This window comes from Aythya ferina, assembly GCF_964211825.1.
Source record: "Aythya ferina genome assembly, chromosome: 2".
Taxonomy (NCBI): Eukaryota; Metazoa; Chordata; class Aves; order Anseriformes; family Anatidae; genus Aythya; species Aythya ferina.
Window position 1 is genome coordinate 71485140 of NC_140297.1, and position 23003 is coordinate 71508142.

The following is a 23003-nucleotide window of genomic DNA, read 5'->3' on the forward strand; positions in this document are numbered from 1 at the left end:
TGTGTGTCCTTCAGAAGGATAAAAGGCATGTCGGCATGCTGCAGGAAGAGAATACAAAAGAAATACCATTTGGATGTAATGTTTTAAAAGAACAGTTTATTTTACATCCAGAATTTTGAAGCTTATTTGGGAAGCTAAATTTTGCACTAGTTTTAGCTGTTTATATTAGATCTTATACACCAACATTCATGTAATAATTATGGAAAATATTTTTAAATATACGGAAAAAAAAGACCGAATAAATTCTGAGAGGTTCCTTAATAATAGCCAGAGGACATTTTTTAAAAGTTTATGGAAAAAATCAGCCTTAATAACTTCTATTTTTAGCAATGAGTTTGCTTGGAAAATAGGAATTTCTCTAATACTTGAAATCATGCAAAGCTGCAAAAAGCATCAGCTACCTGCCCATCTTCCAATTACACATTACTTCTGTCTTAAAAAAACAGCCAAACAACCATCATGAAAACTGTACAGCCAAAGAAGCAATTAGATAAGGAGATCACAGAGGAGAACTCTAAAATTCCAAACTTCTACCCATGATTTGTTTTTCCAGCTCTTATTTCTGGAATTTTAACTTTGACAGTATGAAAAATTATAGCAAAGGTTTCAAAGGACAAAAGTTTTCACCCAGCCTTGACTACAGAATTTGTATTTGTAAAGGAGAGACACTTCTACATCTTCCTTATCCTACCTAAAATTTCAGCAGAGGACTGATTTTTTTTCCACTCCCAAACTGAGGTGAAATGGCAAATTCACAGAATCACCTCGGTTGGAAAAGACCTCCAAGATCACCTAGCCCAACTTCTGACCTACCACTAACCAGTCCTCCACTAAACCACATCACTAAGCTCTACATCTAAACATCTTTTAAGGACCTCCAGGGATGGTGACTCAACCGCTTCCCTGGGCAGCCCATTCCAATGCCTAACAACTCTTTTGGTAAAGAAGTTCTTCTTAATATCCAACATAAACGTCCCCTGGCGCAACTTTAGCCCATTCCCTGCCACCATCACTAAAAAAAAAAAAAAAAAAAAAAAAAAAAAAGGCACTCACACAACCAGTAAGAATTGGCAAGAATTGTTTATTGCCGGGACATCTTGCAGGTAAGCCTGCAGGATGTCCATGGTGTTTGTTGGCTCCAAGTTAATGCTTGCAATGGAGCCTGAGCAACGAGTAGGGGCTCGCTGGGCACTCCTGCCATGCTGCTGGTACTCTCGGATGGCAGAGCACAAAGACATGCCTCAGTAGTCCCAGCTCTGTTCTGGCCGAGGTGGATCCACCTCCATTGGTTCCTCCACCTCTTCTTGTGCACCCAGCTCCATGGGCTCCACAGTGTTTGGCAGAAGGACAAGCCAGTCCGTGCCTGGGACTGCCCACACGGGATGCCTTCCATCCAGAATGTTCTCAGGCCAGGGTGCTGGACCAGGGGACCATCCAGTCCCATGCCTCAGTCCCATGCCACTGTTGGCTTGATTTTCATGCATGGGTCTGACGGTGCCATCTGGTTTACGGCCATTACTGGGTCCCACACTGTGTCCTGGACTATGGGCATGCCTCGGCTCCCTGCAGCTCTCTGTCTGATGCTCCTGCCCTCGCTCCACATCACCATTGCTCCTATGGCGAGGCCCAGGCCCCCTGTTGCTGGGTGTTTGAGGGGCCGGCCTGTTCCCCATATCACTGCGGTGCCAATGATACTGCCTGTATGTGTCTGTGGGCTGGGCGCCAGAGGTCCCTTGGGCACTGGTGTCTCTTGTGCCACTGGTGCTATCCCTCCGCCCACAACACCCTTCCTTCCAGTCAGGAGCGTTCCCTCTTGGTGCTTCCTTCACCGGACGGCATCGCCGTCCTCGCACACCAAGAGGCCTGCCGCTCGCCTCGCTCTCCTGCTCTCCTTCCTGCCACACAAGCTGGCAGTCAGAGGGCCGAGATGCTCAGCGAGTGGTGGGCCAGCTGCAGGGGACCTGTTTTATAGGGCCCACGAGCAGTGGTGGCCACTGTGGTGACCTCAGCAAGCCTCTGATGGAGTGGCCCATGCATGGCCAAAGGTGGCTGTGCTGGGAGCAGCCTGGAAGATGCCCTCATGTGGACAAGGAGGAGGGCTGGGGGGGCTGAGGGCCCCTTTTCTGGGGCTGGCTCCCCTGGGCCATTTGGCTTGCCAGAGAGAAAGGCTGCCCCTCGGCCACAGAGACTGTCCTGCACCTCCCATCCTGTGCCCTGAGTTTATTTTTAACACGTGTTTTTAGGTAATTTCATTCTATTTTTTATGGAAAAGAACAGAAGCAAGGTGCATCTTCAGCCCTAATTCCCATGTGCGCTTTGTGCTCTGAGTGAAGAATTTTTCCCTCACGTCACATCTAATCTAAATCTCCCCTACATTTGTTCAAAGCCATTATTCCTTGTTCCCTGGCTACACTCCATGATAGAGTCCCTCTCCAGCTTTCTTCTAGATCACTTTTATGGGTAAGGTTAGGTGGCCAAAATGCAGGACCTAGCAAATTGCAGCTTTATCTACCTTGTTCCACATGTTCCACATGACATACAGTCTGAGCTATGTGGGATATACCAGCCTGAACTTTTAAACTGTTTGCAGAGGCCTGCTTTAGCTTGACTGTTTCCAAATAAAGCCTGCCATTACTTACCCAGACACAGAAAGCTTTAACCCAATTGCCATTATCAGTAGGAAATACTGATCCCCATCTTCATACAATTAGAAAATAGTAAAGGAATATATAAAAAAGAACAGCATTTGCTTTTTTGTTCCATTGGTTATTTTTTTTGCAACTATTTTTACATGCTAAATATTTGGTACAAATTGCTTTCTCTAGTGAGGGCCTGTATAAGATTAGTGTGAAGTATTGAAACAGCTGAACACAAGGAAACTTCTCCAAACCTCCTGAAGTTGAGAAAATAGCCTATGTGTGCTCAAGCAAACAAACAAGAAACAAAAACATACCAACACTACTGTGTTCAACAGTAAATGCATGCCTAGGGGTAGTTCCAGGCAAGTCTGCCATCTCCAAAGGAATGTATTTAATAAAACCTAATTGCTATAAAACACAAAACATAGTTCAAAATTCAAGTTCCTAGAAAATCATTCTGGGTTTTGAGGTTTGTTGACCACCAAGCCCCAACTCCAATTCTGCGATCACTTTCGTTGAGAAAGAGACAAGTATTAAAAAAAAAAAAAAAAAAAGAACAGTAAATTAACTATAGCATATAAAATTAAACTAATCTACAGCTTGTAGCCAAGGGCTAGCAGTTTTTTGTTTGTTTGTTTGTTTTTCCCTTTCGCTGTATACCTTCTTATCCATTGTACTAGGAAAATTTCCTCACCAGAGACCATGGTGTGGTTATGAAAGAAAAGTCTGAGATGAATGTAACAGGCCCTGACATTCACACACTTCTGTTCAGTGGGTCATAACTTAAACATGGGTTTAAATAAATTAATATAAAAATATTTCTTTCATGTAGTATTATCTTCATTTAATCATTTTTCTGCTCAGTTACTCCTAGAATTATTTAAACTTGTCAGTTATTTTGAGCAGGCAACTAGAATATAAAACACAAAATCTTCAGTGAAATTTCACAATTACATTCAATTTTTTCTACAAGGCTCTTGTGATGATGTCTGCAAGAAGTTTTACATATTGCAAGTCTATCAGTATTCCATCTGCAACTGAAGCTGAAAGGGATGTTTTAGATCATCCACAGGTTTAGAATTTGTGCATGTTGTCCAACAAACAAAAATTTACATGCTGTGCACCATACCACTAGTCTGTGTTCATCAGCTTAGAAAGTTGACAGGACTTTCACTCTCGAGAGAGACAGACACGTTTTCCAGTTTTAGTTAGCACATAGCTAACTTTAAATTCATCAGCTATTAACATTATCCAATAACAACTCAATCATTCTTGTAGGGGGTAAGGAGAGGGGGAAGAGATAAAGAAGCAACCTGTAATGAAATGAATCAGATTGTTATACATCCTGTATTTCTTGACAGATGATGTCAGTAAACATTTCTGTAAATTTCTTCCCACTGACTAAATCCTATTATTCTTGTTATTAAATTTGCACAGAAGAAAGAAATACTCTGTCATGAAGTCCAAAATTTCTTCAGAAACATATTCTTTAACAATAATTTCAGTCCCACCTAAATTCAAAAGTCCATCCTGTAAGAGTGTAGATGTGACTATTTTATGGCAGATAAGCCTTTGTGCATGGATGTCTGAACTTGTGCTCAAGCAAAAAATTTGGATGCACTTAAAGTATTAAATATGGCATTTTTATAATGTTATCCATTTTTCTCTTGCATATACCCTTCTGTATGCACACAAACAAGCCCGTGTGAAAGAACAGCAAACAAATCAATTTTGGATAAATCTGCAAACTTCCCTTTCCAGGTTACCAAAAAAGTGGCTACAAGCTGTATTTGATACCATATCACTCACAGAACATCTTCAGAAGCAGGTATTATGCTTTCAGAGTGGAAAATGAAGCGGCAGTGTGGGGTGGGAAGCACCAGTGCAGACAGCATGAACCTTTCCCACCAGTGAGAAAGCAGTGCAGTGCGATTTCCATAGTTTTCCCTCAGGCATCCAAAGCCAGCAGGCTTCCCTGCCAAGCTCCTGTCACCCATTGGCAACTACATTAAGAACAGTCTACATCCCAGTATTATTAGAATAAGCTAGTTTTAGTTATATAAATGTGAATTTGGCAGTATTGCTACAAGCATACACAAATTATACAAATCAATTACTGTTTGGAAAACAAACTGGCTTATACATAACACTAATCCATGATACAGCAAGAATATTTAATGGCACCCAAGCATTTGCAGAACATGCAAGCTGTACCAACAAAATATATGCACTCAGAAGTCTTGGACATCTACCTAGCACTGTTTACCTTATGTCTTTTGGACTCATGAGTTTACACTGTATGTATTGCACAGCTGTAACTGACAGCTGCAACAGATCAATCCTGCAATATGGTTTTTAGGATGAAGTAAAGGATAGAACAATTCATTAAGAGATACTCATTTACAGAAGCTTAGAGCTATTAAAGGAAAAAGATGACAAAGTAAAAACTGCACTCTGGATTCTGAAACAGTTCATACCCATGAGTCTTTCAAGTACTAATACGACAAAGTTTGTGGTAAAATGACTTCACTAGAAGGGACTTGCGATACAATGAGAATTGATCTCTACAGATGAGCTAACCATTTTCTTTCAGATACCGCTTTATTTTGCTAGCTTTCAAGGTATTCATCATTCATTTTTTCCAGACTTTTCTAGGGAATTTTACAGGTGTTTTCAAATTCCACATTTTTCACCTGTATTTATCCATAACCAATTACTTGATCTTTATCAATGTACTGCATAACACCTGTGTGGTAACTCATTTACATGCATGCACTTGCTAATAGCAAATAAGATCAACTTACCCAAACCTCTTTCACCTCAGCTAAGGAATTCCTACCTCATGACAGGAGAAAAGCCGAACTCCTTCCATCTGATGAAAGACCGGATAGTGGGTGTTATCAATTGTATCACGGCGGTAGACATCTCCCACAGCCAGAAAGGCATCTAGGCCGGAGTGTATCAAGTCCCACTGGTGAGCTGATGTGTGTGCTCTTAGCATGTGATCACGATTCAAGTAATAGTTATCCTCTTTCTTTCTGCTGGCATGGTTTTGTGGTATAAGTAAACTATCAAAATTCTGCTGTACTGTAACCACTGGAGAAAGACCATCATAGACAGAAAAGAGTGGAGTCCCACGGCGTCCTGTATATTGCTTGTAGAAGTGGTCCTTCACCTGCTCCTTGATTAGCCACAAAGGGTGGTGCTTTTTGTTATGCAAGTTCTTCCCCACTTTAGAAAGAATCTTCTCTGTGACATTGCTGTAGTCATCCTGGGGATAAGATTTACCAAGCAGTTCCACAGTATTTAAGCAGGTTGTGCTGGCAGCAAAATCTGAAGGTACAGACTTGGAAGAAGAAAAATGCCTTGAATGGACCGGAATTCCTCTCACTTTCGGTTGTAAAGCTGTTTTAGAATACCTAGCTACTCTCATGAATTTCCAGAGCATTGCCATTGCAAACTCCCTTATAACCTGGAGGAAAAAAAAGAAAAAAGAAAAAAAATTGAAAGTTTGCATCTGCAATCTCACTGCAGAAATTGCTAGCATCCCACAGATACGTGAAATCCAAATGTCTGTTTAATTAACATGACACCTGTCACAGACCGCTGTTTTGACTTTGGAGGGGGAATATCCGTGTGATCAAAATTCAGCTTGCTTGTTCACTTAACAGTCTTCTGCATAACTGTATCAGTATTAACATCTCTAGACCTGGTCTCAGGCCCATTCCAAATATTGCAACTCTTTGCAGCTGAGGAAGCATCATATTTAAAACATTTTTTTATCCAGTTAAAATATGAGGCAATAACAGAACACGACATATGAGAAGCTCATAAATTTAGCAATGCCCTTCATCAGTCAGGGACATGTTTATAATAAAATCCAGGCATTAACATATTGTTGTATTGTCTTCCAGCATTAGCAGACCCTGTGGAAGGAATTCCACACAAACCAAATGCATGTGGCGCGCACTATACCACCACTATTTTCTACTTAATGTCAAACAAAAACAGTCTAACCATTCAAACCACTGAGCCACAATGAGAAAAACGATGGCCAAATTGTATATTTACACGGCCAAGGCATGTATTTACACGGAAACAGCATAATAAGTTCACAGACAAGCACTGCACGAGGTTCACAAGAAAGACTCCATGTTGTCAGAAATAATGTTTTAGGGTGATCAGAAAACCCCTTTTCCAAATGCTTCCAGAATACTTAGTTTTTCTGGTTATACCACTGCACCAGAGGAAGGCTTGACAATTATCAGGAAGGTGAATGAAGTTATAAGTTTCTGCAGGACGTGTCTGTCAAAGGGCCCTCTTTACACATCCACCCTGTTTAGAAACAAACTCTGCTTCATGCATGCACATGGACTACTTTGTAGTTCTTGAAGATAATTCCATAAACAAGGAGTTTTGAGGATCACAACACCTTCAGGCACTCTAAAACACATAAGCCCATTCTGATAATGTAAAAGCACTTGAAAAATCAAGAGTTTGGCTTTGTAAATACTGGCATAGATTCCAGTAAAATACTTAAACATTACAAATTGCTTATTACAGAACGGGAAAACGGGCATCAGAAGTTGAGTGACAGGTTCTTGGGTGAAAGAATTTCGGATAGGTTACCATCTTTACAACAGCACTACAGTATCTGGCTAACCTTCCAAAGAAACATAACAGAAATGTGCAAAAAAAATAAAAAAAAAAAAATATATATATATATGTATATATATATACACACACACACAGGAGAATAGAATAGACAGATTTTAGAAAAAAACAGATCTTTAAAAGGTAATGGATCTGTGCATACCTGGTCTCTTTTCCTCTGGCTTATGTTTGAATGTTCACTATAGATTTATTTTTTATTTTTAGTGAGATACAAACAATTGTATCTCACTAAATAAAAATAAAGACAAGTTGGGTAGACAGAAATTATATTTGGCAGGGCATAGTAAGGTTACTGACTATGTTGTCTAAAGGAAAAAAAGATTTATAGAAAAAGGAGAGAAAGAGGGTCTAAGATAAAAGAACAGCTAAAACACTTAACTATTTTTGGAACTTTTAAGAAGGACTGCTCAGTTGTTGGTTTGTTGTTTTTTTTTTTTTATAGCTTGAAGAACTATTTCATCAAATTAGATCTTGGCCAATTTTGTTAAGATTCTTCCACAGATGAATTCACACACACACACATAACACAAAGCCCTCTGACATAGATTAAGTGAGGGACAGCATTAAATTTTGAAGAAAGATGCTCCATTTTCCCCAAACATACGTTCTTCTTCATGGAAACCGAGTTCTCATTTTCAAACAGCTGCTTGAAATATCCAGTTCTAGTCAGATAATGAATTCAGCTTCCCTAAGTAAATATCACCATCTGCCCATACATTTATTTGTCTAAAAAATTCAATTCAAAACTTATACATAACTGTAATATATGAAAAACTCTCGTGATTTTATCATGAATCTCGTGATGTTTGCTGCTTTCCTAAATGCCATTTCTTTGAGAATCAGACAACCATATGAGAAATTTAACTTTCATATAAACAGTTCTGATGATGATTATAGCTTCATTGGGAAAAAAAAAAAAAGTTCTGGAAAAAAATAAAAGGGACGATTGTTTATTTTTCATTTTAAGACTCATGATTTTTAAGATAGACATCTGCTATTCAGTCTCTGATACTTTAGAAATGCTGATTTTTCAGACCATGTGATATATATAGTCTTCATAAACTTGTATGGGGGCAGGGGCAAGAACAGATTAAATGATGTCAGACTATTTATCCTAACATTATACTTGTGCTTGAAATAGTTTAATTGCCTTACTACCTGCATTACTATTCTAATCTAAAGAAAATATACTCTGAGCAGTAGTAAAAAAAAAAAAAAAAAAAAAAAGGCTAACCCAACGTTAGTTAATGTAGTTAATGAGTTACTGAGTTAGCCAATGTCTGAGAAGGCAGGAAGAAGAGCGTGCTTGCACCCTTTACATCATAGAAGAAAAATTCAGATAACGATAAAAAAATTACTAGGATGGAGATCCACATTGGAAAATAAATGGTCTCTTTACCTTTCTGCTAACAATAAATAATCGATATTAAATATGTTAATTACTTATGCTTATTGTAATAAATAGGCAACTATATTTTATAGACTTCTAGCTAAAGGTGTGAAAAAAGCGCAATTTAAGTTTATCCTTTTCTTTCTTCATTTCCACTGTGCTTATTATTTGGCAGTAAGACAGAACTAATTTCTGTGCAGGTCGACAAAACCTGAATTCCACAGTGAAAACTGCTAGCCAGCTCATCACCATACCCTGCTAAATGACAACAGTCCTGTAGACAAAAACAAATACAGAAAGAGGAAATAAACATTAAACGAGCACCACTGGCATCTGCAATCCACAGACAGCAAGGCAACACCAGCAACCCAGTGGGTTATGTGCTCTGGGCTGGCGGTGGCTCTGACTCAGGGCTGGGAGCTGAGGTGGATTTTTGGAAGGCAGCCCCCAGAGGGGCATCTCAAAGCGCTGCAGACAGACGTGCAACTGCCAGGCCCACCATCTCCTGCCACACAGCTCCTTACCTTGCCTCTGCCACTGCCACAGTCCTGAGTGCCCAACCATTGCACCACACAGACATGACTGTGTGGTGAAGGCCATGGCCCTGCCCCTCTACCTCCATGCCAAGATGTCTCAAACAGCGGCTGCAGCTAGGATCTTTGCTGAGGCCTACACTGCATGTTGTGCTCTGATGGTCCAAGCTTAGCGGTAGGGCAACGGCTGAACAAAGTACCAGAAAACATCATGATTTTGGAGCATGTTCAAAAGGCAGTTGGATGAGGTAAGGGATCATACTGCTGAAATGTTAGGAATGTCTTTCGTATCTAAATCCAGGCTTCCTTGTCACATGCAGCAAGGATTAGGACAGCATTGTCACTGATGCTCTAGTATTTGTCACAAGCCCCCTCCACTCCAATGAGTTTTAGGAAAGAATCATACACTCAGCAAAATTCCCCCTTACGCCTGCCTCTGTAAGGAGGAAAAAAGAGGGGTAGACTAGCAGCTCACAGGGAAAAGAAAAAGGCCTGTGCACCAGAATTGTTTTATTCCATCATCTCTTCTCCAAGAAAAGTGGAAGATAGAGAACGCTCTTGCTTGAGGAAAGCATAGCCCAACAATAAACCAAACAGCCTGGTTTCAGTGCCACTTGCTAGGTATTTATACCTGTGAACACAGAGCATCCTCACGCTCATTGACCACTTTGTGGCATGCCCTGTTGTGTTTTTTTGTTTGTTTGTTGTTTTTTTTTTGTGTGTGTGTGAGCATTTTTATTTTTTTTACTGTTTATGGCTGCAGAAATACAGATGGGCTACCGCATACATAAACTGAAGCACATGATGGGTTTGAAACCAAAATTCTACAAAGATGAGAGTCTGTCTCCTATCCAGGAATAGCTAATTAATGCAAGAGTCTGAAGTGCCATGGAAAATGTTAGAAAAGTTGGGCTGCCACCATTTTGTGATGTGACAGCTTTTATCTACCGTATGTGTGGGGAGGGGAGTTCAACCAACATAGCATATGTTAAGACAAAAATTATAAACATATGCTAGGCTGCTAAAATTGGACATTTACCAGTCTGCTTAGCAATTTAGCTAAGCATTGAATTTTAGTTTTGAAAACTATGTAGGCATACAGCAGCAAATATAATTGTATTGCCATGGCCATATCTACATTGCATGGGATATAACAGAAATTATTTCCTTTGCAATACCAATAATAAGCTTGGATTTTTTTTTCAAACACATTTTTAAAAACACAGATACGTTGTTGCACACCAGAACAAACTTTCCCTCTTATCAAGTATGCTGAATTTATATATTATATACAAAAACCTCTGAAATAGCCTTGAAGACAATTCTGAATGAATCCATTTAGAACCTAACCTTCCAAGTGCAGAATATTTTCAGATGTCACTGATGATAACTAAACATACAATGAAACAAAATATTGCATACACTACAAAGTACCAGGCAAGAGGCAAGCTAACATAGCCTTACGATATTTGGCTCTCAATTTTTTCACTTATTTAGAGTTCATATAGTTAATAATCCGTTCACAAGCTCCAAGGAAGATACAGAATATCTAATTTTTTGTTTTGTTTTTTTTTTTCTTAACCAAAACAAAAACATGTTATAGGCTGGCTTGCTGCCTGCTCGCTAACAGTTATGCCTTAATCATGATGATGCCTTCAGCAACATTATGACATTTGCAATATTGGGAGAAAGTTAAAAAAAAAAATTCTGAGATAAGACATGACCATGTTTTCCTCTCAATGTTACATGTAAGACCTTCTTAAATATGAAATAAAAGGTATTAACAACCACCTACCTTTTTTTACTGATCCAGAAGATGCCTATTGTCTCAATAAATGCCACTATTTTGTGGCCTGTTTTACATGTGTGAGCACCTGAAGACAAGCACAGAAGGCCTGAGGCATACCTTCAACCACCTTCACCATTCCTTAAGACTGCAGGACAGTCTAAGATAGGCACAGTTAGCTAGCATATCTTTAGGTAGCATATCTTTGGAGAAGGGAACACACTTCTGCAAGGACCACTAGGAAAGCACCAGTTTTGAAGTGTTTCTTCATCATCTTGAGTACACATGACACTGCAACAAATTTCAGTTTCCTCTTCTGCCCACCAAAGGTTGCTGCAAACCCTACAGCTTCCCCAACACATGGTATCACCCAGCTGAACCTGACTGGCCAGGCTTATCCATAAGTTTCCCACCTATAAGAAGAATAATACTTCCAGAGAGATTATTCTAAACAGGTAGCACGTGTTTCAAAACATTTGTGAACTCTAGCTGTGCTGCCTAGCTGGAACAAAACTTTCAAGGATTGACATACAAGGTTTCCAGACATCCTGTAGTGAATTAAATTTAAGCAGGCAGAAGTAGAATATCCATACAAAGGAATTAGTGATCAGCAAGCTAATCAGTCACATCAAATTGCTGAATTATTCAGAGAGCATATATTTTTTTTAAAAGAGAAAAGTACTCAGCACAATTAGCATTGAAAGATCCGAGGCAAATAAATTGAGACTTCTGGTTCTAATAGATGGAAAGACACCAAATTCTAAAATGTGAAATTTAGAACTTTAAAGTGAACAGTCCAACCACATTATTTTTGTTATAATAGGCCAGAAGAAAAAATAACTATTGACACAAAATAATGGTTTGATATATATATATATATATATATGTATGTATGTATATGTGAAAGCAGATTAAAATAAGGAAAGTCAGTCCTCCCTCCTCAGAAACAGTATATAATTTTCTTTTATTTATACCTGCACTATTTTTTGATTCTTTTTCACAGACTAAAACAGTGTTTGTTCTTTACTGAAGAAATGCCAGTTAAGCCCTTTGGTATAATATTTCCATCAGGTGCTAGGACTAAGGTGCACAAAAAGCTACTGAAAATTAAACAGCCTTGATCTGACCTCCTATACTTGTGCTCTTCCTTTCCTACACAGTTAGGCAAAAAGGTTAATAGTCAATTTGATACTTTAAGGGAAAGTCCTTATGTAAGAAGGATGCAATAATAAGTATTACATTACACTGTAATTACACTACATATTAATTACATTACACTATAATTATTAAGGATGTACAAAGGATATGTGTATTTTCAATGCATTACAAGATAGATTGCCAAAAAGCAATACAGCAATCATTCTTAACTATTTTCAAATTAGTCTGCTTTTAAATACACACACTGTTTGAAGGAAACAATCTGAAAAAACACTACCTTTGTCTGGGAATACTCTCTTTCCAGCACCCTGAAAATGCTGCCAGCTAGCTCTCTTCATTAGACAACATATTTTATATAACTGTCAGACAATTAAGTACCCATAAGATCCTCACTGCAGTCAAGATTACCTCTATCTCTTCTGCCTTTTTTTTCCTTCAACAAGTGCAACTTGAGTATCTTTATTTTTCTATACATGTATATGTTCTGAAGAATTTTACTCCTGTAGAGTATTATATGAGTAAAAAGTAATTTAGTTAGAAATGAGATATTAGCATTACTTCTATACAGTGGTTTATTTTCTTGGTTCTGACTGATTATCTACACCATTTGGACATTCAGGATCATAAAGACCTCATCCTGCCTCAACAGGAAAACAGGAAGAGGGAATAATATATATATATATATATATATATATATATATTTTAAGTCAGTTATTAAATACCAAGAATGGGACATGCACAGCTTGGTAACAGCACAAAGGACAGTAGAGGAGGAATAAGTAATTCATTTTAAGCATTAACGATTCCATCACAGTAATGCAAAGCATCGGACTAGAAAACAGCAACTCCACAGCATGGGAGGTGATAAAAGTAACGCACACGCCACTCCTAAAGCAGCAGAACCTCCTAAACTTCTGCGCTGCTTTGCACTTACAGTAAGTCACCTATATGAGCATTGCCGTACATCACTAATATCTATGGGATGAAGACGCACATTGCCATATTCTGCAGAAGAGCATAAAGCTATAGATATATGCTTTATCTTTACAATTTAAGGTAAAATTATTCAACCACAGCAACCAGAATTGCTGGATCCTCCTGATGGGCCAGCTGGAAAGCAGCAGTCCCTGCTCCAGAGAAGTGCCGCACTGTCCTGGCAGTAGAAGCTCAGCTCTCTAGAAACACCAGTGGTAGGCAAAGTAGATATCCTTCAGCTCAAGAGGCATCGTTCACTGATCAAATAATGAATGCCAGCCTTCTTCAGGGAAAAGGCAGAAAGAAATACGGCAATGTTTATGTATCAGATTCAACACACAGGCTACCCAATGGGCTACTTTTAACTAAATAAATATGTTTCAGACACTTCATATGGCACAGTGAAAAAAGGAAACCTAAGAAACGAACCCAACCTATGCAATTCTAAGAAACCAAATGACTTAGATGTGTCGTGTCAGAGAAGCAGGCTGAGCATGAAACACTCAGTTGTTCCACAAACTAAAATAAATCTTCAGCTTTATCTGCTATCTCCCAGTATTACTCTGATTCCCTCCTTCTCCTTTTGTTTTTGAGAAAAATTGGAAAAATCCATGACTCGCCATAGATCTCCAGATGTCCAGCACAGTAATTATCCTTGACATCATGCTATAGTTTAACAGAATGAATAATTAAAATATTAAATAATAAATAAAATGAATATTTTAAAATGGAGTTATTTCTGGGTTTCAGTATGCATGTAATCAGCTTCTAAATCAAACTAGCCTTTCCTGCACCATGTTTCATCCCTAAATGGTGGGAGAGAGCGAGGGGGAGTTCTTTTCTGACATAGCAGCTTTCTGTCTTACCAAGCTCTAAATAGATCAATTTCACATATTTGCTGTCATCCTGAGCAAAAATATCAAAGTATCACCAGAGATCCATATCTCAGCCCTAGCTATGATGTGAACTTGATGTCAGCTCAAACTCCAACTCAGCGGCAGTATTGCTCCTTGGTCTATTTAAGAAATAATGAAGCTCTGTGAACCGACAAAGCATTTACCAGAACTATGTATATTTCAACAGCCAATCAAAAGAGAAAGATAGAGACAAATTCCTCTATGGATTTTACTTCAGAATCAATAAGTCTCACAGATTTCAGTATAGATGGAGAAGAGAAAATGTAAACGTTTGCAGCAGAGATTTCACAGCAGCGCAATACCTCCCAGTTAGTAAATGTATGATCACACATGTACAAAGAAGTCACCGCTAGTTTGAACTGTACAATTGTACCATCTTCATTTATCTGTCACAGTTTCTGACAAAGCATTTCAGAAGAAGATTAGAAGGCTCCTAAGGAAGGAACTGCATTTCCCTGCCTGGGGCGTACCACTTATCTGAGGTTGGTAGGAACAGTGCTGAAATATTAATAAGTAAGCCATTTGTCAGGAATATTATGCAAGAAAGATTGGCAACAACACAGACAGACAAGCATTCAGATTTCAAGCTAGGGCAGTAAAATCTACGTGGTCAAAAGGAATTTAAAAAACAAACAAACAAACAAACAAAATACTTTCACCCTCACTCACAAGCTTTGGAAGAAAACAGTAAATGGATGAATGTGAGAATTTAAAGATAAGAATTCATCAGGCTCAGAACTATTAATAGCAAGTACTGATTTCTAAGAAGGACCATGACCCACTCTAGGATATAGAATCCAAGTTTTCAAGTCTCAATTTCCCCAAGAAAATCTAGTGATGTTTTCTGCAAATAAAGTAACTTACTTTAAAAAAGATGCTGTCATGACATAAGCTGCTCAAATATAGAAAATTCACATGAACAAGTGCAAAACATATAATCCCACAAGTGAAGAGAAATAAAAATAAATAAATAAATAAATAAAAAAACACTGAGATTTTCTTACAAATTATAATGAAGTAATACAGAAGAAAAATTGTACCCATTATGACAAATCAGATTTTAAAATCTATACCCCCAGAAAAGACCTAAGAAGTAAATCATCCCCAGCAGTTTCCAAATGCTATTTCTCCATGAGGGAAACTTGCAAAAAAAAAAAAAAAAAAAAAAAGACTCAGTCAGACTCAATGATCCTACTATTTGTTCCCACATTGTGTACTTATTCACAAATGTTGACATAATTTTACATAAGCGTATGTTTAGGGACAGGTATATACCAATTTTATACAGTTCTTTTTATGTCATAAATTTGAAGGTTTAATTTCAAAAAGAGTATTTTTTAATTTTTAGTGTAAGCAAATTTGAAGAGCAAAGAGGCATCATATCAAAAAATAATACACAATTTTTACTAAAGAAGAAGGTGGTCCTATTGGCAAATAAATTATTCATGTATGTTTGATTGACCAAAATAGCCATATTCAGCTTACATTGATCAGTTTACTAGATTTTAAACATGTTCAGTAATGTTACCCATAGGTTTTATCACCATTGTCACCAGTTGGATGTACTTACACACATATGAAACAGTGTTGTTCAACAGCATTTAGACTTTCATTAAGAAGCACTCTACTCTTACACAGAGTATCTCCACGCAGGATCACAAAATGCTTTTCAACATTTAGCCAATTAAGCCCTGCTAGATTCTCATGGGAAAAATACTGTATTATTTATGCCTATTAGTGCTGCAGCTCTCAATTCAAAAGCACTGTAATTCAACATGTTGCTTTTCACTTATTTTTCCTTTCCAAATGGTTTTAATTATATTGTTATTTTTCTCCATGTTCAGAATTTTTTTGTTTGCAGTATCATTCTATCAACAATTTGACAAGTACAGCGGCTGCTGTGAATAAAATCAAAATGATTTTAAAGCAGTTTGCCAAAATTGCCTGTAAGAAATCATGCTGAACAGTTCAGAAATACTGGGCTATTACTGTTGAAACTACCCCCTCTCCATACATGCAAGTTTTGGGGGCTCAAACGTAAATTCCCTGAGAAGGAAATTCAGTCACTGTTCTGTATTTTGTCTTGAAAACTTCATTGGCCTTAATGTTACCGTAATAATAACTATATAATTGTATATATATGTATTGTGTGTGTGTGTATATATATATATATTTATATTTATATATATATACACACATGTATAGTATATATATGTAATTATAACTGCTGAAGGGCTGATGATGTGCAGGTTTTCCTCTCCTCCAGCCCCAAGCCACGCTTCTTCATGCTCACCACAGCAGTCTTACCATATCCGTTCCTTGGGTGCACACCCTTCCCTTCATCCTCCTAAGACAGTATGATATATTCAAAGCAACTGAATCTTGGCTAGTGACATGAATCTACAGTTTTTAAAAATAGCTTAACTCAGCTTTACTTTTCCAATTGTGAGAATTGACAGAATCACCTGAGATTCTAATGAGCACCACACATACCAAGGTTCAAGGCAGGAAATTAAGTTAAGAAACTTTAAGTCATCTTTACCAGTGAAAACCTAACTAAAAGCAACAGGTCATCAGCCTTAGGACTTGGTTCTGCTGGGGCCAAGGAATTCAGGTCCTGACCTGACACAGCAGTTTGTATTTGCTGAAGTATTTTTCAGAACTGAGGCTCAAGTGTTCAGCAGAGCTCACACAAAGTCCACAAAGCAAACCTAACCAATGCCATGATACAGCAAAGAGCAATGCATTTGCTCTGACTCAAAAAGTGGTAGCAGCTCCTGAAGCCAGGAAGGGTATGTAAGAAAGGTTAAGATTACAGGCATGTAGAAAGGAGAATTTTGGTGCATGGTGCACAGACAATTGGAAAGAAAAGTGAGATCACCAGTGAGAGACATCGCGTATTAGTTCTAAATAAATTCTAAATTATAATTTTTCCTATTACCAAAGGGCAGAGTAAAAGCAAATCCACACCAGGATTTAAAAGCACTACAGGATGCTATAAAACTAAACTGTAATTGAATGGGAAGGCTCAATATGCAGGTCTCTCAATGTGCAAGAAAGTAAGAAAAGGCGATTTGCTGAGGTTAGTCAACTACACGGGATGCGAGAAGACCAAAGAAAGGTAAATCATGAGGTAGACAGACTAGCAAGAATCCCTCTCCCTTAAATATGTAAAAAAAAAAAAAAAAAAAAAAAAAAAAAAAAAAAAAGAACTATTGCTATAATTAACTGCTATGAAACGTGAATAAGGGCAATCAGGTCTCACTGAGCAAAAGAAAATATAATCAGTATCTCCAGAGGATCAAACTGGGTCAGCCACATATTTATAATGTGTACTAGCATTTTTTCAGTATCAAAAAAATACAGTAATTGAAAATCATTTCCATTAAAATATTTTTGGTGTATCTTCAAGAAAACATTCTACAATGTGGATCACAGAGAGTAGAGCCTTACTCTGCATGCCAATTTAAATAACAATAGTCCTAACAGTGTGTACTGGGTCTGGCTGGAATGTTAACTTTCCCGGCAGCAGCCCATTCAGTGCCATACTCTGTACTTGTAGCTGGAACAGCAGTGTTATCACACCAGTGTTGTGTCTACTGCTGAGCAGCAGTGGCACAGCATTGGGCCTTTCTCTAACCCTCTTAGGGGGTGGGCAAAAAGTGAGGAGAGAAACATCACTAGGGCAGCTGACCTAAACCAATCAAAGGGATATTCCATACCATGTGGTGTCACACTCAGCAAGAAAAGGTGGAAACAGGAAGAAGAGGGGAGGGGTGGGCTCTCGTTGGGAAAATGTGGGTCCTCCTCTCGAACACCGGCTGCGTGCGTTGAGGCCTTGCTTCAAGGACGTGGTCAATCATCGCTCATTTGTGGGAAGTAGAGAGTAATTTCTTTCCTCTGCACTTCCATATAGCTTTCATTTATTTTGTTTGTTTGTTTTCCTCCCTTTTTCCCCTTTCCCTTTTATTTCCCCTTAGTTAAATTGTTTAGTTCATGGTAGTCTTTATTTAATTATTATAATTATTTCCCTTTAATTAAATTATCCTTATCTCAACCCGTGAGTTGTTCTTTGCTTTACTTCTCCCCCTCCTTATCTAAAGGAGGGGGAGTGAGAGAGCGGTTGTGGGGTTTAGCTGCCCAGCACGGTAAAACCACCACACAGTGATTACAGGACTCTGCTGTGTTCTTACCTCATACCATCTGGGAGTCCAAATATTTATAAGATTGTGTTTTGGGGTCTCAGCTAAGCCAGACTGTAGACACTGTACACTGCTTTTCTAAAAAAAATTACTTACTTGAAGCTAAAAGCATTACTTTAGTGAATAGTTTAAGAGATGGAGAGCTGGAAATCGTTCCCTAAATGACCAGATCCTTTATTATTCAAGCTAAATTACTTGGCATAGGGTTTTGTTTGTTTGTTTGTTTGTTTTTTATCTATTTATTGATAACAATGACCATTTTCTGTCACCTTGCCATAAAAAGCTGCATGCCCAATTGCTGCCTTTGACATTTATTTAGGCATGGTAAAACAATTGAACTTTAGTGGGAAATATTCCCATAAAATCCATCATGTAACTAAGGCAAGGATGAAAACACTCACAATTAAATTTTTTGAATTTTTAAAGTTAAAGTGACTATCCTGGACTTTTATGGCATCTTATTTTCTGCCATTCCAATAAACACATTGGCACCTGGACTGAAAACTCTCCTTTTCCAATTCTTCTTTCTGTCATCTGCTGGGAGGCAAAGTAGAATAATTGGATTGCAGTTGCTGATGGCTTTCATTGTTTTGTTCATTTCTTGACACCACAGAGGGAAGTTTTGCTAAATAAGGATCAATCGACTGAATAGGAATGTTTAAATTTTCTTTAACAAAGCTGAAGAGAAACAGTATGAAAATGAAAAAATAGCCCTTTTCGAGGCAAGTTATTTGAATAAAATATTGGGTGAGTTTACTGCATAGCAGTGTTTACCAACAAAACGTGAAGAACAGAATTCAAGCAGAATGAAACTGAAGTCTGTCTATTCAATTCTCATTAACTTCTTACTACAGAGCTACCAGAAACACAGCTCAAAGGAGAAGAAAGCAATCAAGGGATGATGGTAACATTTCAACATCCGTAAAAGAAGAGCTACATCCAATGATATGGCCTTCAATCACAGTATTGAAAATCACATATAAAATACATTACAATCAGCTCTTCTGCTCATAATTACATGAAAAGATCACGTATCATACAGTCAGACAGAAATAATAAAAAATAATAAAAAAAAGAACAACCTCTTGCTTCCAGGCTGATGCTATTTAATTACAGAAGCAGGGGAAAGGTGGCTTCCTGCATTATTACTAGTGCAGACCTGTTGTGGGCATTCAGTTTTCTTTAGCACTACATGAATTTATAATAAATAAATAATAATAATAATATAAAGCACTCAATAAGACTTTTTTTGGTAGAAAGAAAAAGGTTATTTTTTTCCCTTTATGTCTTAAAGCCAGCTTCTTCTCACAACCAATAAACAAACTAGGGAAAGCTCTTTACTGTTTCTTCTCTTTTATACTTTCAAACCACTTCTCTGCTCTAATATTTGATACTAAGTAGAGTGAATAAAACAAAATGTTTCACCAGTCGGAAAAAAATCTAAAATTCAATTGTCTTTTCACCTTTTTTGCTGCACTTTTGCTAAGTTTGCTGTAAATTGAGAAATAAACAATAAAAGGATATCTCCAGATAGACCTGAAAATGATGAATACTCTCACTAAAGGCTGAAATTCACCACTTTGCAGAAGGGTAGCACCTAATTCATCCCTATGTAAGCTTTACAAAGATTACTATAAAATCACATGTAGCACTTGAATCCTACACTAGACATACTTCACATGGCAGGAATTTGCAGTTTAAGGCCTGAACTCAAACCTATCTATTGAGAACTTTAGAATGTGGCCCTCTGACATACCAGGTACACGCAGAAGTATTTTGTGTAAGTAACATTACACGCCCGTATGATTGTCCTGCATTCAACTGTTCATGTAATTACCACGTTAATCTTCATACTAACGGTATCCGCATTTTACTCAGTTTAAGTTCCACCAGCATCAAATTCAGTGCAGTCAGTGCATCTGTTATCCTAACTTTTGTAATCTCTCTCACAAGTCCCAAGCCTGTTATTAGCAACCTGTGGGCAATTAGCATAATTATTAGCAGACTTGGATTCATACTTATCATTGTTTGTTTGTCTGTGGAATAGAAACAAGACAACACCAGTAAAATACTGGCCATAAGAGTATTGATGACTTTACATCTCATTATAGTCATGCTGCTGTAGTTGACCCTTTCCACCAAAAAAAAAACAAAACAAAACAAAAAACAACACTGAATTATATGTAGTTTTCAGTATGCCACAATGCTTTCATAACATAAGATTGAACTCATGACTATTTCCTTCTATAGATACAAATACTGAATACATTTTAAAGGTGTATTTTGTAAAAACACACAGTATTACACCACAGGAAAGGGGGAATGTAGGGTCTACATAAAAAAGACTCTCCCACAACTCAGCTTTCACATCTGTCTCTTCTCCAGCAACTGCAACCTGCACTTACAAGTACCCACTAATTGCAGAAATCCAAGCTGAGAAAGTATCACCTTGACTATCAAAGTTATTAAAAATGCCACAGAAAACCCAGATACGGCCATCCGACTACCATGGAGTTACTAAGGTGCACATTATCTTTTCTTTTTGTGCTATGAAATCATTTATAAACAGTAAAGTCCCACTTTGCACAAAGGAGTAACTAGTCCCATTTCTCCTACTTCATCAGATCTCATTAAAAATTTCAAATTTTATTCTACCCCACGGAGAATACGGTGAATACACAGGCCAGTGAAATCAGGAGACTCCCAATTCCCCTTTTATGCTTTCCAGCTTGTATTACGGAAGGAAAGGCACACAACTCCCTCAGGCATTCTTTGTTATGAGCAGGTATGCCTGTTTTATGCCAGATAACTACAGAACGGAGGCAAACTTTGTTGATTTAAGGACCACCCAAAATCGTTAAGAGCTCACTATCAAAAGTGAAAAGATGCACTGCGTGGCTTTTTGCAAGAACCTGAACGTGGTCTAGTTTCAGGCAGTATTTTCATTAGCAACCTATATAACTGAACAGAGAAGATGCTTAACTTTGCAAATCATCAAGAGCTGACACTGCAGCTATTCTGAACAACAGGCTAGAATTCAAAATCATCCCAACAAACTAGAGAAGTAGTCAGAAAAATAACAGAACAATTCAGTAGGGCCAAGTGCAAGTTTCTGCACTTCAGCAGATAATCAGCTGCATACCTCAGGCACAGCAAATAAGTGGCTAGATGACAGGTACTTCAGAAGAGGGTAAGGGGTATACTAGACCACAAGCTGAAAACAAGTTAAATGCATGAATTAAGAGGGAGGGGAAAAAAAAAAAAAAAAAAAAAAAAAAAAAAAAAAAAAGGAATATAAAACAGGAGCATACACTTCGTAACACAGAAAGCATTCCCGTCCTTCTGTTGAGCAATGGTAAGGAATACAGAAACGAATTTTTGGCTCAATATTTATTAAAGAAAAAATACATGTGAAGCAACTAAAAAAACACATGAAGACAGTAGCAGAAATTATCAAGTCTCTAAAAGGATGAACTATGTAGAAAGAATGAATGTACTGAGACTATCTGGATTGAAGAAGAAACTGAGGCAATTTCATCATAATTGAATCAGAAGGAAAGTTGTACACTGTGTGCTGGCTAGAAAAAGCAGCAATGTACCTAAAACGAAGTCAGAAAAAACAGTAAAAGTTACTAGGAAAAGACTTTCTACAAATGGAGTGAACTGTGTTAAGAGAGGGTTTGTGCAGCCCCCACTTTTGTTTTATTATTTCATACATATTTCTAGATACCTGTGCTAAAATACAGGTATAAAATCTGGGGGCCAAAGAATAGAATAGACAGTATCTTAGGTCTTTTCAGTCTTGTTTTCGTTTGTTATTTTGTAATTTCTATGTTGTGGGGTTTTTTTCTTAATGAAAGACATAATAGCATGTCATCCCTTAGAGGTCTAGCCAAATCTTTCTTTCAGTAGCAATTTTAATGGTGCTTATGGCTTTATGCCAGTTAAATTGCTTAGCAGGTGATGTATCTGCTTGTAGTCACTGTCATATTTTATCTATCTCAGCATTTATTTACTAAATGTTTTAACATTCTAGAGTATGGCAGGTGTTATATAAAACACAGCATTATTTTCCACATTTTATTCCACTCACTGGTACTCCTGTTCGCAGATTAACTGGCAAGAGTACAAATAACCACACCAATTAAAAAGTTTGACTGTCGCAGCTAGCTGTGTACTACCAGTAAACAAAACTCAACACAACAATGTTCCCTTCCTATTACAACAAAATCTATTAGCAGTTTTTTTATACAAAAGGAAATAGAGCTGTAGACAAGCTGCAGTGGTCACTCAGATAAACACTGCTTGATAATTGGGTGCCGCAACAATGATATTTGATTTACTAAAGATGCATTACGGTTGCATTTCCATCAGTCCCCTGATCTTGTTCCATGGTTCAGGACAGGCAGAAAAATCCATTTGTATTAGGCGTTTCCATTCATAACTTCACCCCACGTGTTAAGAATTTTCGGCTGTCTACATAGAAATTTCCTCTGAAATAAATGGAGAGACACTCAAGATGTCAGTGAAAAACACACAGGGCTAACAAAATACTATTTTTACTCCACTTCTCAAACTGCAGTTGGACACACTGAAAACACCTTTTTTTTTTTTTTTAATCTCTCATACAGAAGTCATCATTCCCTTTGCTCGTGTTCTTGAGGAACTTCTACTGCTTTCTCTTTAATCTCTTTTTTGAGAATAAGGAGACTTAAATTCAATACAATAT

General features: G+C 37.7%; 1 protein-coding gene across 10 annotated transcripts in view; it reads right to left on the minus strand.

Moving 5' to 3' along the window:
- FARS2 (phenylalanyl-tRNA synthetase 2, mitochondrial) overlaps window positions 1-23003 on the minus strand; it is a 254089-nt gene that overhangs the window by 192120 nt on the left and 38966 nt on the right. For 9 of the 10 annotated variants that reach the window (XM_084508248.1, XM_084508247.1, XM_084508251.1 and 6 more), the window contains one exon: window positions 5479-6111. In XM_084508248.1, coding sequence (XP_084364374.1) covers window positions 5479-6093 — 615 coding nt within the window. In that variant the 5' untranslated portion in view covers window positions 6094-6111. Of the gene's footprint in view, window positions 1-5478; window positions 6114-23003 lie in introns of all 10 variants that reach the window. The other variant, XM_084508257.1, reaches the window with a different exon arrangement.